This window comes from Argentina silus (genome assembly GCF_951799395.1).
Source record: "Argentina silus genome assembly, chromosome: 6".
Lineage (NCBI taxonomy): Eukaryota > Metazoa > Chordata > Actinopteri > Argentiniformes > Argentinidae > Argentina > Argentina silus.
This window is the reverse complement of record NC_139660.1, coordinates 12,447,275-12,465,100: the sequence shown is the minus strand read 5'-3', so window position 1 is coordinate 12,465,100 and position 17,826 is coordinate 12,447,275. Positions and strand designations below refer to the sequence as shown.

Sequence of the window (17,826 nt, the reverse complement as noted above, 5' to 3'; positions counted from 1 at the left end):
ACCAATGTCTCTGAAAATATATCTGAGTATTATTTTTGTCATGTTTTAGGAGGAGCTTGTCTTGTAGTAATCACTGTTCTGCTCTGGCAATTACATCATGTATTGTCTATGGGACCTCTTCAAGATGCTAGCCATTGCAAAGGCATTGTGTTACCCTGGTGATAAAGTGGTCTGTAGCCGAGTGAACATCAGAGCGGGTTGCCATAGTAATTAGCTGCTAGGCAATGTTGAGTGTCTGATCACCATGTTACCTCACAGAAAAGACCGGCCTGTCTTAACCTCGTATAAAGACAGTGCTGGGACATCTGACACCTATTTGACTATCTCCATTCTAGGATATAGAAATGATTAAACTATTTACATGATCTTTCAGCCGGTAGACCTCTGTGGATTCACCAGTAATTCAGTTATCATGATAAGAACCTGATGAGTTTGAGACACATTCCAAGAGTCTGCATTTTCATTAATTGTGACCTCGAAATGACAGGCATTCTTCTTCTTGTTTCTTTAGGCCTCCCACTGTACTTTAATAGAGACATCGCCATCCATTGCCCTTCCCCTCCTCTTATATTTTCTCAGTCCATTCTCATGTTTCCATTTTTTATATAGTCTTTGCTTATGGCATATTAATCATACATTATGGTTCAGCTTCACAGTTACAAAAGCCTGAAACCAGGCCTGACATAGCCTATGTAAGTAGTGAGATGTGAGTCATAGCAGTATACATATACTGATTACATTACTGTAAGTTGTTTTGGTTAATGGCGTCTGTGAAATGATCATATCTTTAGCTGTCCTGATTTTGAGGTATCATCTCATACTGAAAACAAAAAAACATTCCTTTGTGTCTCCTCTTTTCTTCTCCGCAGCCCTGATGCTCCTCTGACCGTCTGATGTGGCCATGGAGGAAGTAGCTGTGGTGGACCCCTTTCACCCCGCACCCCATGTGTCACAGCGGGCCGAGCTACAGACTATCCTGCCTGGCACGGAAGACCTGCAAAACTCCGGCCTCAGCCCAGAGCCTGTCACCCCCACCCCCACCCCCATCCCAACCTCGGCCTCCCAATGCCCCTTCATCCAGCAGCAGCCCTCGCCTTCTGGTTCGGCAGTGTTTGCCCTGCAGTCCAAGGTCAAGGCCCTGTCGCAGCGCAAGGCCGCAGGGAGGGAGGCCTTCAAGACAGGTGTATACAAAATGGGCTCCCATGTGCCCTCCGCCCTAGCAACCCCAGTCCCGGTTAGCTGGGGCTCCAGCAGTAGCGATGAGGAGGACACAGACCACGAGAGGCCTACGTTCTACCCTGCAGACTTGGATATCAAGGTAGAAGAGGCAGGGGCGGGGTTAGACTTTAGCTTACTAGCCCTGCCACGTGGGCTGGGTGAGGGCTCCAGCCTGGAGAACCTGTCGGACACTAGCTACAATGCTAGCGCCAACGCTAGCCCCCTGGAGGATAGCCACTCGGCTAAACCCTGGGTCCCCCCCAAAATATTCTGGAAGGCCACTAGACCTGAGACACTACTACTGAACGGGGACGCCCCCCTGTCTGCACCAGACGGGCTCATCACTGGCACCCCAGGGGGCCAGCAGAGGAAGGCCAGAGGCTACAGGGGAGTGCACAGGGAGCTGCAAAGGTCAGACAGCCTGGAGGGCCACTTGAGGATGTGTGGGCACAGCGAGCTTGAGCCCCAGGAGGGCCTGTGGAGGGCTGACAGCCTGGAGAGCGTTTGCAGCAGCGGGAGTACCCTCTCTCTGGCCGAGAGGGTGGAGATGAACCGTGGCATCCTCAAGCAGTTGCTGAACAATAGCCAGGGGACAGACAGACAGACAGACACAGGGGGCAGCACAAGTCTGGAGAGAGAGCAGCGGGGAGAAGACATGGCCCAGTGTAATGGGAGAGGTACCATAGAACGCTGTGTCCATCCTGCCAGCCTGAACGCATTCACCCCCACACCACCCAATAGATGTATGTTCAGTGAGGCTACAGATATGTTTATATCCTTTAGAAATAGTTGTAGAATTGGATTCAGTTTTCATTCCACTTTTGATAATGATACATGTTTTTGCCAGATGATTACTGTAGCGAAAGTCAACAAACATTTGCCTTGTTGAACGCCCCTGTGATAACAGTGACGGGATCACAGTGGGTTGGAGAATGAGGATCTTTGGCACTAATCCTCAGTGATGGAATTACTTGTGACGGACCTGATCTACTGTATTCACACAAACAGGTCCCTCATAGGTTTTCTCTAACTGGCAACACTCATCAGAATCGTATCATCTCATTGAAAAGGGATCAACAGAATAAACACCAACTCATCCAACATTTTAAACATTATTCCCAATGTGGCTGCCATTCCATGTACCATAGAATGTTGCTTTGAATTTGAGTGCTAGTTCGAACCATAGTATTCTATGGGGCAAATTCAGTAAAGGAAGCAGGCTGGTCTGCCCTCTGGGGTTGGATGGATGGGTTCTAAGAAAAACTCAGTGTCATAAAAGCTAACGCTGTGTAAGCAATGAAGAATGCTGTGTAAGCCATGAAAATAGAGGGGAAGAGAAGAGAGAGAAAGGGAAGAGGACAGAAGGTGAGAGGGGTAATGGGCTATTTTTGACCGATGACCAGATGTTTAATGAACGTAAAGTCTCCCTAATTGCGACTGTCTCACGAACAGTCTCACTGTCTCACGAACAGCATTTGCCTTCTGCCTGTAGGTTGCCCCAGTTTCCCTGAGTCAACTCTTCATGCTCAATTAATGATTCTATTTGTAGTCAAGGAGAGAAATGTGCACTAATTCAATATTGCTTTAGGAGGTTTTATATCGTGTGCGTGTGCGTGTGCCTGTGTGCGTGTGCGTGTGCGTGTGTGTGTGCGTGTGTGTGTGTGTGTGCGCGTGTGTGTGAAATGTATATGAGCCAACTGGCACAGCATGTGCTTCAGTGTCCGTCTCTGTCTCTGCAGGTTCCATTGCTCAGAATGACAGTGACTGGGATTCAGGGATATCCTTACAAGACAGTGAGCACAGCCAAAGGTACGATCCATCAGCCAAGTATAGACAACAAGACAATAATATACCTGTACAAGTACATGGATGTGTATGTGACGGATCTCATTCTACATTCCTGATACCTATTATTATTTTTTTTATAAAATACAGAGTATTAGAAACCGTTGTAGCCTATTTGCTTGCTGATAATTTGTTTTGCCCTCCAAGAGCCCCATGCCAAAATGAGTGACAGGGACACACTGTGTACAACAGCTGCTGCTAAAAGCCCCACCCCTTGTCATCAAAGGATTAAGATTATATCTCTTACTTGTCTCTCACATCACAGTCTCTCCCCCACTCCCACGCAAGATAATAGAAACACCACTCTCTCAGCTGTTCACTCACTGAATGCCTGTTGAACAGGTGTCATGGTGGAACTGTTATCATAGAATGTACATTGATATGACTATGTGCAACTCCAATCAAATCAAGTATATTTTAAAGTGCATTTCACACAAACATCACAGCACACTTTACAACAAAAAGGAGTTTAAAAATAAACAAAAATAGCGTACTATTTACAGAGTGAAAATGAAAATTATATACAAAAGATATAAGTTCCATTCAGCTAACACTGTTGGTCATTGTTTTGTTTTGATGGAGGTGAAGAGAAGGTTTAGACTAAAGTGTCAAGATATGAATAGTTGAACAAAAAAGTACTGTTGTTTGTTTGACGCCTTTTGATGACAGACATATAAAAACGAATTGACACACATACACAAGCACACTCAAAAAGCTCAAGTAACACTCAAATGCAAATACACATTCACCACCCACATACACATGGGCATGCACACACACACACACACACACACACACACACACACACACACAGAGACACACAACCCTCGTCAGCCTAATTAGTAGTGACGGCCTGCTCTGCCTAATCCCCTACTCTATGAGGTCTCTTCTGCACAGGCGCTGACGTGTGCCTCTCTCTCCCCTCTTCCCAACCCCCCTGGTTGGCTGTGTGTTTGTGTGTGTGTGTGTGTGTGTGTGTGTGTGTGCGCGGCCAACAGGGCCTTTGTGTCCAACGAGGACCTGCCGCTGAGTCCGCGCCATGAGCAGGCCAAGCGGCTCCTGGAGAGAGCGCGCATGAAGGCCCGCTCCTACCCACTCAAGGCCGACCACACCATCCTACCCGTCCAGAGGGACAACCCGTAAGTCTGATCCGCAAATGTGTGTGTGTGTGTGTGTGTGTGTGTGCGTGTGTGAGTGCGTGTGTGTGTGTGTGTGTGTGTGTTTGAAGGACAGAGGGCTGTTAACCGACTGGGTTTAGCTGTAGCAGACACCTGGCCCACCCTGAGCTTCCAGACGAGGAACAACTCTGTTGTTTTTCCTCCACTTCCTCTCCTTTTTTGTCTAGCTTCTTCCTCTCTTTTATCATGGGGCCCAGGGGCTGTTAATCTTGTACTCTTTTGTGTCCGATTGCTGTTGCTATTGTGTCTGGTTGGTTTGTTCAAGTCTGCAGCTCTGTCTGTTTACTGACAGTGTTCAGCTTCGCTGCAATAGGTGTCACTGCTCTCTTGCTATGGTGGTTTTACTGTCATTTTATGATATATTGGATTTCCTTATATCCTTCCTTCAAATTTATTCTGATGTATTCTGGTTTGCTGTGCTCTCCATTCTTTTTATGCCTGGTATGTCTCTGATATCTATTATCACATACACTTAACATAAAGTTGCACAGATACCATGTCGTTTCATAGGATTTTGAAATGTGATACACATTCATTTCCAAGTACTTGATGAATATTTTGAACAGAATTTCTAATTTGAAACAATTTCCTTCAATTCCAACTCAATCATTGCACTATGGCCTATCTGTAATGACCCCGGTTTAGTCATTTTGGTTATCAAAAGTAGCCTTCTTTTACAGTATCTACATGACATACTGTATGTAAGGTGTTGCGATTGTGATTGTAGTGATAACAGTAGTAGTTGGAGTGGCATATAGGCAAATATTCAAAGTGAGTGAATTATAAGCAGGAACAAAAGTAGTAGTAGAAAGAATTACACAGTAGTAGCAAGAATTGAAGACAATAAGTAAAGAATACAATGCGATCATCAGATTATCAGTTGTGCACAGAATTGTGTACTACACAACAATGGCTTATACACAAGCAATGATAACCATAGCCTCTTGGAAACACATATCAACATGAATATAAACTGGTTTGACAAAGCTTTTGAGTTCACAAAGAAGGTCATACAGTAATAGTAGTTGCAGCACATCTAGGAAAAGGAACTTCATGGCTCCCTGTCCAGGTGCTCTCTCTTTCCCACGTCTATTTCTGCCACACATGTTATCTGTTGCCCAGGAGCCCTGATTACCTCAGCACATTCACCCTGACCAAGCAGGGATGTTCCTCTCATACAGCTGTCTGTCCACCATGTGACAAATGTCCTTTCAGATTAGGATGATTGGAAGGGACATCTTGGGTAGCGACCAAAAAATACTAACTGTATGTGGATTGACGAGCTGTTTTATTTAATAATAATGATAATAAATTAAATTTGTAGAGCACTTTCATGGCTCTACAATTCATTTGAGTGATGTATGTTTTTTCTGGTTTAATCCTTTTAAAGTATTAGAATAATCACTCAAAAAATGATCACAGAACATGAAAAATCAACTTAAATGTATTTTCTGGGTTGATGTGGAAATATCTCTCAGTTTGGGGGGAGCAGAGTTTGTTCATTCCGATTTGACGCTTGATAAGACTGATCCACTCTCCTGCATCGCTACAGCTGTCATATCTGCCAGCTGCTACCCCCCCGCCCCCTCACATACACACACACAGGCGTGTGTCTCACATACACACACTCCCACCGGTAGAAACCCAGTGCTTTACGCTAATGTTAGTTCATGCAAGGCAAGCACAGAGCACAGTACCCCACTTCTCCAGGGAGCTTAGCCAGCCATGCAATATCATCATGCAGCTCAATCAATCAACCATATCTGACTTTTAAGTAGCCCTAAAATACATTTGTATATTTACATTTACATTACATTATATGTACATACATTTACAAGTTCTGCATATGAACACTTGTAGAACTACGTACAGTAAAACAAACAAAGAGCTTCTAGTGCATTTCTCAAGGTATGGTCTAGCAGCGAGTTTGTCTTGAGTATTTCATCAGTTGAATAGAAAAGCAATAAAAGTCCCACAGCAGTAGAGACTAGATATGAGTTACAGAAAGCACCCCCGTGCTGGAGATGACCTTCCCCTTAGTGCTAGCCGAGCATGTGAGGAATGCAGGGGCCTGGGACAGACAGGGGCCAGGACACAGAGAAGAATCCCACAGGCATATAAGCCATCCGCTGTGTTAAGGAGGGAAAAATGCTGAACAGTTCTTTATGTGTTTCTGTCTGTCTGTCCGTGTGTGTGTGTGTCTGGGCATATGTGTGTTTGTGTATGTGCCCCCGTCTTTGTGTGTGTGTGTTTATGTGTTTATGTGTGTGTGTGTGTGTGTGTGTGTGTGTGTGTGTGTGTGTGTGTGTGTGTGTGTGTGCTTGTCTGTGTCCACTCACAGGGAGCCACTGTCCAGGCCAGGAGCTCCTCTGTACCGGGCTCCTCTGGCGGGGAAGGACGGAGTGGCGGCGACGGTTTCCACAGTTACCTCGTTGTCTGGAAACCTCAGTGACTCCTCCAGCGGGGACTCGGCCTGCGGCCTCCGACGACGCCTCGGCCAGTCGCCAACACGAGTACGTTTCGAGGACGAATCTGAGAAGGACGCAGAGGTGCGCTACCTGGAGAGGCTACGTCAGAGGCGGAGGGCGGGGGAGAGGGCCCAGGGTCTGCTAGTGTCCAAGCCCAACCTCTCCTCCTACGTCAACGGGAGGAAAGACACTGATCCAGGATCGGGAAGTGGAATAGTGACTGAGCGAGGCCGCTGCCCAGAGGGTAGCTCTTTATGGCACAGGAAGGCCCGCAAGGCTCAGGAGTACTTCATGAACGGTGGCAGTGAACATTATAAAGCTGCAGCACAGGAGGGGACCAGCAGGCAGTGCAACTCCTGTGGGACCTTCTTGGAGGGGGGGATCCCTAACCTGAACCTCCATCACAATACTTCACTCCCACACCTGAACCTCCATCCAGTCCCTTCACCCCCGCAAATCACCCCTTGTAATGGGGAGAGTGAGGGGAAGGCGATGGTGGTTCCTTGCTGGGTGCCTCCTAGCGAGTCAAGCCGTATGGTCCGCACCGAGCGGATTAAGGAGACATACATAGGGACGGTTGTGCTTAACGAGGAGGCGGACAGTGACAGGATGTGCCAAGGATTGGCCAGGGAGACGGACAGCAGGGGTGGGGGAGGCTGTGCCTCCATGATGAAGGTGAAGAGGAGGAGCAGGAGAGGGGAACTCTCGGGCACCAACAGCCACAGGATGCCCATGCCACCCAACGGAGATGCCAGGCCCAAACCCAGCGTGGCACCGCCGAGCACCGCCAACGGCATGGTGGTGCTGCCGCCTAACCCATACGCAACAGAGGAGCCTGGACTAAAGATTGTGGGTGTCCACTCCTCTTTAGTGCTGGCTGCTGTTCCAGCCGTGGAAGCCCCCTCCCTAGAAGAACCCACCAACAGCCCCCTTGGCCTCAAGGCTTCCTCTTCCCCATTACCTATTAAATCAGCACTGAAATCAGGGCCTAAGAGCCGGCCCAATAGCCAAAAAGTGGTCAAACTCATGCCTTCACCACAGTACCGCCTTTTACACCAGGACTCTTTGGAGGACCAGGGGAGAGGAGCCTCACCCAGCCCCCAGGATGAGCTCTGCGTGGAGGGGAACTTCAGTGAGGATAGTCCCTCTCTGGGACTCACTTCCAGTGGAGGCCCAGTGCCCTGCATCAGGTCCAACTGCCTGAATTCTCCAGTCAGGACAACAGGAGAGCTGGGCAACACTGTGCCAGAGGCATCAGGTCAGTTTAAGATGAATCATTTTGTTAAACTGAACACAATCACACACACAAACACACACACACACACACAATCACACACAAACACACACACACACACAATCACACACACACACACACAATCACACACACACACACACACACACACACACACACACACACACACACACACAGAAATATTTCCATGGTTGTTTCTCAGTGAATCTTTTAAAATTGAGCCTCTGAATGCACCATAACAATTACCATTTAGAATCGTTACAAAGCATACCTACCTGGTCCTTACCTGCTGTGTTACTTGAGGCACTGTAGGGTTGCTATCCATTATTGCTCCATTATTGAATAATGCAACAGAGAACAGGGGATCCTCACCCTAGTCAACCATCTAGCCTTATTTGTAAAATAAAATTAGATCAGGAGAAATAAAGTGTTTATTTTTTTATTTTATTTTATTTTGTATTTTGGAGTATTGGCATTGCGAACTGTTTTGGTCAGAAGCTAACTATTTTGTAGAATATTGATAAAATATATTGTGAGACATGTGAGTTGTCTTTTTACACAATTTCTGTGCAATTGTATGGTGGTTGGAAGACATTTTATGGCAAACCAATAGAAGGACAAGAGTGTCACTATTCTTCCCATCTTATCTCAATAACCTGAGGGTAAAGGTGGCAGAATGATCTGCATATCAATGATCAGTGATGGGAAATACTTTGCTGCGAGTAAAGGAGGCACAATAGAATACCACAAATGTATTCACAATAGAATACCACAAATGTATTCACAATAGAATACCACAAATGTATTCACAATCACCAGAGCAGCTTCAGTCTGACTTTAATCCTAGATAACAGAGGTGAGGTGCTGTTATATTATTTATGTATGATGCAACGGGTTACGCATTGAAAAAACATGATTAAGACTACCATTGTTATCAATAACCTCTGAACTCGTAATTGAGACCAAAACTCTTATTAGTTCCAGCCCCAGCCCCGCTGCCTTGATTTATTTTGGTTTGCTTATTCTTTGCTCAGCATTGGCATACGAGTCTAGTATATAAAGCAGCAGCAGTCTGTTGGTGTTTATTCACAGATGTCTGTAAGTTCCACTTGAAAGTGACATAATATAGGTACAGCTGTCAAAATATTCCCTAGTTCGCAAAGTTGCTGTTGGACAATGAACAGCCTCTTGGGTGGTTGAGTCCATGCTGCTGAAGTCAGTGAGATGTCAGCCCTTGGGCCATGCAAGGATGGCGTGTGTGTGTGTGTGTGTGTGTGTGTGTGTGTGTGTGTGTGTGTGTGTGTGTGTGTGTGTGTGTGTGTGTGTGTGTGTGTGTGTGTGTGTGTGTGTGTGTGTGTGTGTGTGTGTGTGTGTGTGTGTGTGTGTGTGTGTGTGTGTGTGTTTAAATTAGTGTGTTCAGTTTAGCTAAATTATTAATTAAACCACTTTATCAATACAACTATGGATGTGTTGTAGATTACATGACTCTGATGAAAGACCCTTTGGATCGGCTAATCATTCTTCAGGTTTCATTCTTGATGCCTCATGAATTGTCTCTTAAAGATGCTCTATGTATCAATGACAATATGTATCAATGACAGTGTAATGTAGCTATGACATAAATGACTATGATCGTAATATGAATACATTCATGAAGGGCTAATAAGTCTCTGTGTAGCTATTATCTCAGACTTACAATGTATCTATAGATGTGTAGCTTTATCTTGGCCTACTATTAAACAGAGGTTGCTTGGCTTGTGCATTAATTTGAGAATGGTTTGTACTTATTTGACAGTTTTTTGCATTGTGATGCTCACCTCAGTGTTATCTCAGTTTAAATGAAACCGTTGGTTATTTCAAAAACCAATGTAATTAATCAAAATGTAATGAATATGACATCTGCAACTTCTATGTATATACTTCATATCCCATGGACTGAGCACCCCTTCAGCGGTCCGATTGAAATTGAAAAACTCAGAGAGTTTTGAACATTTTTCAGCAATCTGGTATTAACATATATCCACATTTGCTGGTGGTGACTAACAAGTGTCACAATGTGAAAGTGTGTGTGTGTCTGTCTGTGTGTGTGTGTGCGTGTGTGTGTGTGCGTGTGTGTGTGTTGCACTCAGTAGGGATTTTGCAGTCAGCACATCCACACATCCCCGAGCCCCAGCCCTGTAATCCCACCGAGGCCTGTTCACCCTATTTCCACTGGCTGGTTGATTAGAGATGTGAAGCACCTGATTGTTCCCACTGTGGCCTGTCTCTCCCCTCTCTGTCTCTCCTGCTGTCACTCTACTGGCAAAAACTTAACAACACTCATATAATCTAACATTTTAAATCACACAAAGCATAAGAACACACACACACACACACACACACACACACACACACACACAAACATTCTGAATGTTTTTGTCCTACCTCAGTTCTCTCGCTACTGTTTATTTGTGACATCCAGCTGCAATTGTTAATTCACTTTACATGGGTCTCACCATGCCAGTTTTAAGTGTGGTTGAAAAGTGTCCTGTTTGTAGGTAGCAATCAACAATGGCTTGCACTTAAAAACATTTTGATGTGGATTTGGCAAATAAATGGCTTACGTTTTGATACCCACTTTACTAAGCATTTCATCATTGACCAAGGCAAAAGACTCCAAAGTACCCTCACATGGTGAGATGGGGCAACCTAACACGTCATCATGCGTTACTTGAGTAATACCAAGCCTGATAGTCGTTGCCTTATCCTAAAGTATGCTGCAAACTCTTCGCATTCCAGGGATGGGAGAGTTTTGTCTGGAAGGAGCCAGCATCAACACCCCGCCCACGTATCGTTGTGGGGGTGATGGACGGGTCAGGGGGCCAGTGAAAGCAGAGCGACAGAGGGAGGACAGCCCTAGTCCTGATCAGTGAGTATTAGTACCCCTCCACAACATTGTTCTAGTAGCAGATGTGAATCAGCTTGCGTGAATGGTTCACTGTGTGAGTTCACACTTATCAGCTATCTGAAACATTCCCTGTGGGAAAAAATTACTTGGGATTTTTGACTTGAACTGGAAGCATGTTCAACAAATTACATTTTGACTGCACACTTTGCCTCCCTATATCTGCAGAGTGTGCAGGCTTTTGTTCTAACCCAGCATGGAAATTAATTGTCAAAAGCCTGCCCATTTTGTACCTTTTAAAGTACAAGGGTTGGTGACTACTGGCCTGGTCACTCTTATGTAATATAAATCCATGCATCTAAAGGTATGAGATAATGACAACTGTTCTCAGTTAACTTGCCAAATAAATGAAGGTAATTAAAGTATCAAATTCATCCTATCAATAAATGTGGAGGACCGAAGGACAGGAAGGACATCAAAAAGCGGAAGGGGAGATCAGTTTCTCCCAGCCTTTATTTACCACGCTATCATGTCTTTTGGAGCTTTGTCTCTCTACGTTAGCCCAAGCCCATTTGTGGTTCTCCACAGATTGTGTTTGTTTTTTTCCAAATAGAAAGTAGGTAAAAATTAGATGGGTTTTACAGTGGAGGTTCAAACTTATCAGGGCCTCTGTCAAAGCATTTTAAGCTCAACACTGACCTCCTCTGACCACCTAGTAGAGAACATCTCACTATCTCTCTCTCTCTCTCTCTCTCTCTCTCTCTCTTGCTCTCTCCCTTCCTCAATCTCCACCGCTCCCTCTCTCTCTTTTTCCCTCCCAGGAGGATGGGGACAGATGTAGACTCTCGGGAGGGCCGTCCCAAGCTCTCGCTGCGCCGCTTCTTCTCTGCCATCGGCTTCAATGGTGTTGGGAAGCTGGGTAAAGGTCGCTCCAGCAGCATGGAGCAGCTGAACTTCCAGCCCAGGGCTGGCCCCCCGGCATCCCCCAACCCAGCACACCCAGCCCCCAGCCAGCTGAGGAAAGCCCCTTCACTCCAGTCCCTCCGCATGGTGAGAAGGACATTCCTCCTTTTAGTAAAACAATAGGTCTTTAATGCAAGTCTCTATAAAATATAATTACTGACAGTTTGCAGAATCAATGATATAACTTTATGAGTACCCAAAGATAGGTACTCGACACAGGGTTTCCCTGGGTTTCCCTGGGTTTAGAGACTCTGATAAGGGTTTCTAGGATTTGTGTAAGGACCAATGACATTCCCAAATCAATAAACAAATCTCAATAGCTGTTTAATCGGTTGTTTATTGGAACAGATGTTATATTGTAAGACACAGAGACTAGTAAACAATACAAAATTATTAAATGTCAAATACATTTGTAGGGCTGTCAGATGGGTACCAATACTATAGGTCTACTATTATACTGTATTTATAATCAACTACTTAGTGCAGTGCAACTATGAAATAAACAACAAACTATCATTATACTCCTTTGCAAGACTATTGTGTACATTTTGTCATTGAGGGTTTCATTCTCACAGATGAAGGCCTTTCCGAAACAAGGAAGAAGGCAACATTTGGCTTTGCTTTGGAAACGCCTTCATATGTTAGAATGAAAGACTTTTTAGTGCAGGATTTTAGTACAGGATTTACATTAACTGTTAATTTATAGATGGATCTTAATTTATAGATTCTTTCATAGATGTATTCAGGGGTCCAAAAAAGTGTGATCACACTGCTACTTTTTTAACACTAGGGGTCACCATTTGTCCAGCTGAGGAAATCGTCGTCAGTCCAGAGTTTACAGTGTCCAAAGAGGAAGGGAGATCGCTCTAGTGCATACACACCCGGAGAACAGCCCAGCAGCCCCGCTCTGAGGTACAACACACTCAAATACATGTTTTATACACACACATGCTTATAAATAGATTTTTCAAAACTGAAACACATGAGCCCCTCTCCACTCTCTCCACTCCTCCCCCCCCCCCCCCCCTCTCTCTCTCTCTCTCTCTCTCTCACGTACACACTCACACACACATTTTAAAATGGTTCTTCCCGGTTAGATATTATGAATGAAGTCCAATCAATCCTGATATGAGTTATAGGGCTGGCATGTGCTCAAGGCTCCCTGAATATCTGTGGTATGCAGAGGCTGTTCTGTGTGTGTGTGTGTGTGTGTGTGTGTGTGTGTGTGTGTGTGTGTGTGTGTGTGTGTGTGTGTGTGTGTGTGCGTGCGAGCGTGTGTGCGAGCATGCGTGTGCTGCTCAACGGAATAGTTTCCATTCACTGAGTCTGTGTCTGGGTCTGTGCTGCCCGTGAGATAAAAATAGAGTGTGTGTGGCCTTGCCAAAGAAAGACATGGAATTCAGAAGACGATTGTGCATCACATGGTGGCTATAGGCCGGTGGTGAAATTTAACACAGCAAACAGTGTGGGTGTTGTTGACTGTGTGTGTGTGTGTGTGTGTGTGTGTGTGTGTGTGTGTGTGTGTGTGTGTGTGTGTGTGTGTGTGTGTGTGTGTGTGTGTGTGTGTGTGTGTGTGTGTCACCAGCAGCTGATATACTCTAGAGGCCAGAGAGGACATTCCAGCCTCTCTCTCCTAGAGCAGCAGTGCGCTTACATCACCTTCCTCGAGAGCCAGTCAGAAACCTGATAGCAACATGACACGGCCTAGCTATAAATGGATCGCGTTACCAGTGTCTCATGCGAGGGGGTGGGGGGGGGGGGGGTGTGGGCGGGAAAATGACGTCTGATTCTGCCTCGGAGACCCTGACGTGGACACAGCCCATCTCCAGCTTTCCCCTCCACCTCACATATTTTTACACTGATTTCATTATTTACATTTACATTATCTTGGACCTTGAAATAGCATTCATCAGCACACATTGTTATCTCTTATTCGCCTTCATTGCTCACTTGTTTTCAAATGTCTCATATGCAAATGTTGATGGTGATTTATTGTATGCTACCATGTATTTCAATTTATTTTTGAATAACAGTTAACACTATTATGATGTTCAAGTGTTTACTCTTTATTTTTGTGGACTAGACAAGGGCATTTTGTTTACTAATGACACCCAACCATACTACCACTATGTAAATTGTGTCTACATGGATTCAAGGACTGGTAACCTGAGATCAGCCACAGACTTTGACACCCAACTTAAAATGTCAGATTCTCGTCATCATTTCTCCTTCATCAGCACTGATCTGAGGACACTGAAAGCAATATGGCGGGAGACATGCGAGCAATATGGCGGAAGCCTCTTTCACTTGTGCAGCTCTTTAAGAGCAATGCAGATGAAGGAGAGACAACAAGGATATGAAACCACCCATAAAGTGTGTTGCCTGTTCCCAGAGCCGCTCTCCTGTTTCTCTCCAGCAGGGGGCTGCAGAGGGCTCTGAGCGTGGAGGACGTGGGCTGTCCCAGCGGGGTGCGCTCTGTGGGGAGGGTGGCCCAGGCCTTCCCTGATGGTACCCTTCTGCTGGAGCTCAGTAGACCCCCCAACGGACCCTTCGGCTTCCTCATATCCCGGGGTAAAGGGAGACCAGACTCAGGTACAGAAGAAACACTGTCCCCATCTGGTCTGCATCTGATCGATTGCTTTCCTTTTTATTATATTTGTATCTAGTCATTTGCATATGAAGTTAAAGATGAAACATAGTGGGGCTATTGCTGTGTCAGCTAGCTTGCACTTTTTTGCTGTCTTAAACCAAATGAGACGCATTCACTGAATTCCAAGACTGACAGCTGCGTAATCGTGATTGCTGTTTCCTCGGCACCTGTGGTTTCGAACACGCTTATGTTTGACCTTGAACTCCGTACAATGTACTCCATCAATCATTTCACTGCCATCATGGGTCATGCAAATTGCGAATGAGTTGCGTTCTTGCTTAAACTATGTCAGGAGTAGGTTTAAGGAAAGAAAAACTTTTATATTCCTCAAAAAACATATTTTATTGAGGAATATAAACCACTTTCAATAGTAGAGACTTGTTATCATGATATTTCAATACGTTAAATCGTGTCATCATCATTTATTGGAGTGATTTTCATCGTGAGATTTTCTTTGTGACACAAAAAAAACATTGGCATGGAAGCACTCAGACATTAAAATGAAGAAAAGCTGTGATGTAAACCTATAAATGTATATTTTTTTGGGAACGTGCTCGAAAGCACACCCATGTTACAGTAGCCTGATCCTCTACTGTCTCCTCTAGGTGTGTACGTTGAGGAGATGGGTGACAGCAGCACAGAGAAGTTGTACGCGGGGCTGCTGGGGGTTGGAGACGAGATCCTGGAGGTGAACGGCGAGAAGGTGGCCGGGTTGAGCCTGGACCTGGTGACCCAGCTCATGACCCAGGATAGCACCGCCTCCGTCCGCATGCTTCGCCACCGCCGGGTCCCCATGCGCTAAGCTAGCCACCACCACGGGATCAGGTGACTGTGGTGACGCCATGGAAACTAGCAACGCCATGGGGACCAGCATTCAACAGACATGCCGTGCGAACCAGCAACACCACGACAACCAGCAATGTGGGAACAAGTGATGCTGCGATGCTTTGGAAACAAAAGGCACAGTTGAACGCATGGGCAGGGGTATGATGGAATGACAATGTGTATGACTGGCTCTGCGTATGACTGTATGACTAGCTATTACACTCAAGCAATTGCTTTTAGTGTCTCTCAACACAAAGTTATTATTTTGAAGACGTCATGGTATTTGACAAGATATTCGCTCTTAATATGTTTGAGGCGCATCCATAGTAGTAGCTGTCCCATATTTCTTCATTGAGACATGTCATGACCAATGTGTTATGTTGTTTTCCATGGGCTCTATTTCCTTGGTGCTTTGGCCTTAGTTGCTCCTTACCTCCATTTAAAACATAACCAACAGTACCAAAAAACCTTTACCATTACAGATAATTCACCAAGCTTCCAGCAACGTCTTCTACCCTCAGCAACACAACTTGGTACAAGACTATGTTTGATACCTCAAAAGGATCTCCTATGGCAGAATCTCAAATATCTTGGTTGAGATCAACTTTATGCAATCAAAATAATTATTTCATTTTGGTGGGTGGTTTAGTCAGAAACCAGATTTTAAGGCATGGATATATGGTTCACTAACAGCATACTGTACATGAAGAGTATAAAGAGTATACTCTTAACCGATGACAGGGTTTTCAATCTTCGGCAAGTGTCACAGTATATGTTATGAAGGGTTGATGTGTTGTCTGACAAAGGATTGGGCCCTGTCCAGAAACAACCCCTAGTCCCTTGTGTAGATCTGAAAGTGTTGGATGAGCAAAAATTCAAGTCAGCCTATTGGGCAAGATGGAGCTTCCTACCATTTTTCCTATAGCTATTATTACATAATTTCAGATGTACACAAGTGTCCAAGGCTAATGTAGGCAAAGGGTTGTTTCTGGAAAGAACCATGGTCATACTTTTCTCAATGCTTTTTCTTCCAATGGTGTGTCCTCGGTTTACGAAAATAGCTATCACTATAGGGCCCAGAGTCTCCTGGTCAGGTCACATGATCAAGAACAGCCGGCCCAAGCTATGATGAGATACTACCCTTGATGCTAGTCCTTTTCTACTGAAGTCAGAAAAACAATGTTTGCGTTGATGATGCAGAAAGAGTCAGGCACCCAGGCTATCAAGGTACGATTATTACCTACTTTTATTCTGTCAAAGTCGAAACAAATCAATGTCCTCATATAGGCTATATTTGGGACTGAACACAGCAAACTAATATTTGAGAAGACTCAAGGATGGAACTTCCTTAAGATGAGAGCATTTCATTATGTTACATACTCTTTAATGTGTACCTTCTATAGACCTACCTTCTTATTCTATGTCCCTGATGCCCTATCCAGAAACAGCCCCTTGCCCCAACTCCTCCAAGATGGCAGTATTCCACCTAGCATTGGCAAGATGAAGCTATTATAATATTGCTTACACATATCCAATCCTTTCAGATCTTCACAAATGTCTAGGATGACGGGGCTGGTGGCTGTTTCAGGACGGGGCCTAAGAAACCAAGCTTTGAATTTCTCAATTTTACTTGTTTTTCTTCCTCAGTCCCTGTGTGAAGAAACACTATTTCTACTATTGCCATCTTGATTGTAATGAGGGATTGTCTACTTTATTTTCTGCTTGTGTCTGTTTGCCAAGCAAAATAGATTCAATATGTGTTGTAACATACCATATCAATGTGCTCTCCCCAAATAAGTTCCCACATTGTTCAGAGACATCTTCACTGTTGAGAAATCAAATGTTATTTGTTGTTCTTTTTCAGATACTCTGATAATGTCAGCCTGGGTTCCTCTGGTTTTGTCTTTTCCAATGCTGCTGATTTTTTGTTAAATGTCATTACACAATGCATTGTAAACAAAGCAATAACTGCCAAAGTTTTAGATTGAATGTCAATATGCATTTGAAAACCACAAGGTCCAACCATTGGGTAATTGAAAACAATAAGAAAATAGACAGAGGTCGCTGATGAGAATTGAAACAGACGCATTCAAACATTTGTTGTAAATTTAAATTATTTCAAAATGTCAACAGTAAATTTAGGTACTAGAGGTCATTAAGTCGGTTTGATGATCGGAAAGCAGCCCTGAAAATGTTGACATTTTATGTAATTTGACATTCTTCATCAGTATTAAAGTGTACAAAGCGCAGACAATTTTCACTGTCCCTCAATATATGTATTTTGTTATGTTTATTTATATTTACAGTCCAAATAAAAGAAAATATGTGAATTATTTCAAGCATTTCTTGAAGAAATAATGTTTATTGAATTTACCTGTTTACACTGCGTTCAGATTCCACACAAACATATCTGCCCGTGGTCTGGAGATGATTGAGTCCTGTTCAACGCAAATATGAAGAGTACTATTTCAGTTGAAAGACCCTGCATCTAGCTACACTATCTCATTGCAATAGATTTCTCAATGGCGTCACCTTTCACCACC

General features: G+C 44.5%; 1 protein-coding gene across 1 annotated transcript; it reads left to right on the top strand.

Moving 5' to 3' along the window:
• Positions 1-901: 901 nt before the first annotated feature.
• Positions 902-17,586, top strand: kiaa1614 (KIAA1614 ortholog; the record flags this gene model as incomplete). Its single annotated transcript, XM_083671612.1, has 9 exons — positions 902-1,895; positions 2,958-3,027; positions 4,062-4,202; positions 6,583-7,967; positions 10,740-10,869; positions 11,667-11,895; positions 12,599-12,720; positions 14,225-14,400; positions 15,064-17,586. 9 exons carry the CDS (start codon positions 902-904, stop codon positions 15,258-15,260), a joined length of 3,444 nt encoding a protein of 1,147 aa, XP_083527738.1. The 3' UTR covers positions 15,261-17,586.
• Positions 17,587-17,826: the final 240 nt, after the last annotated feature.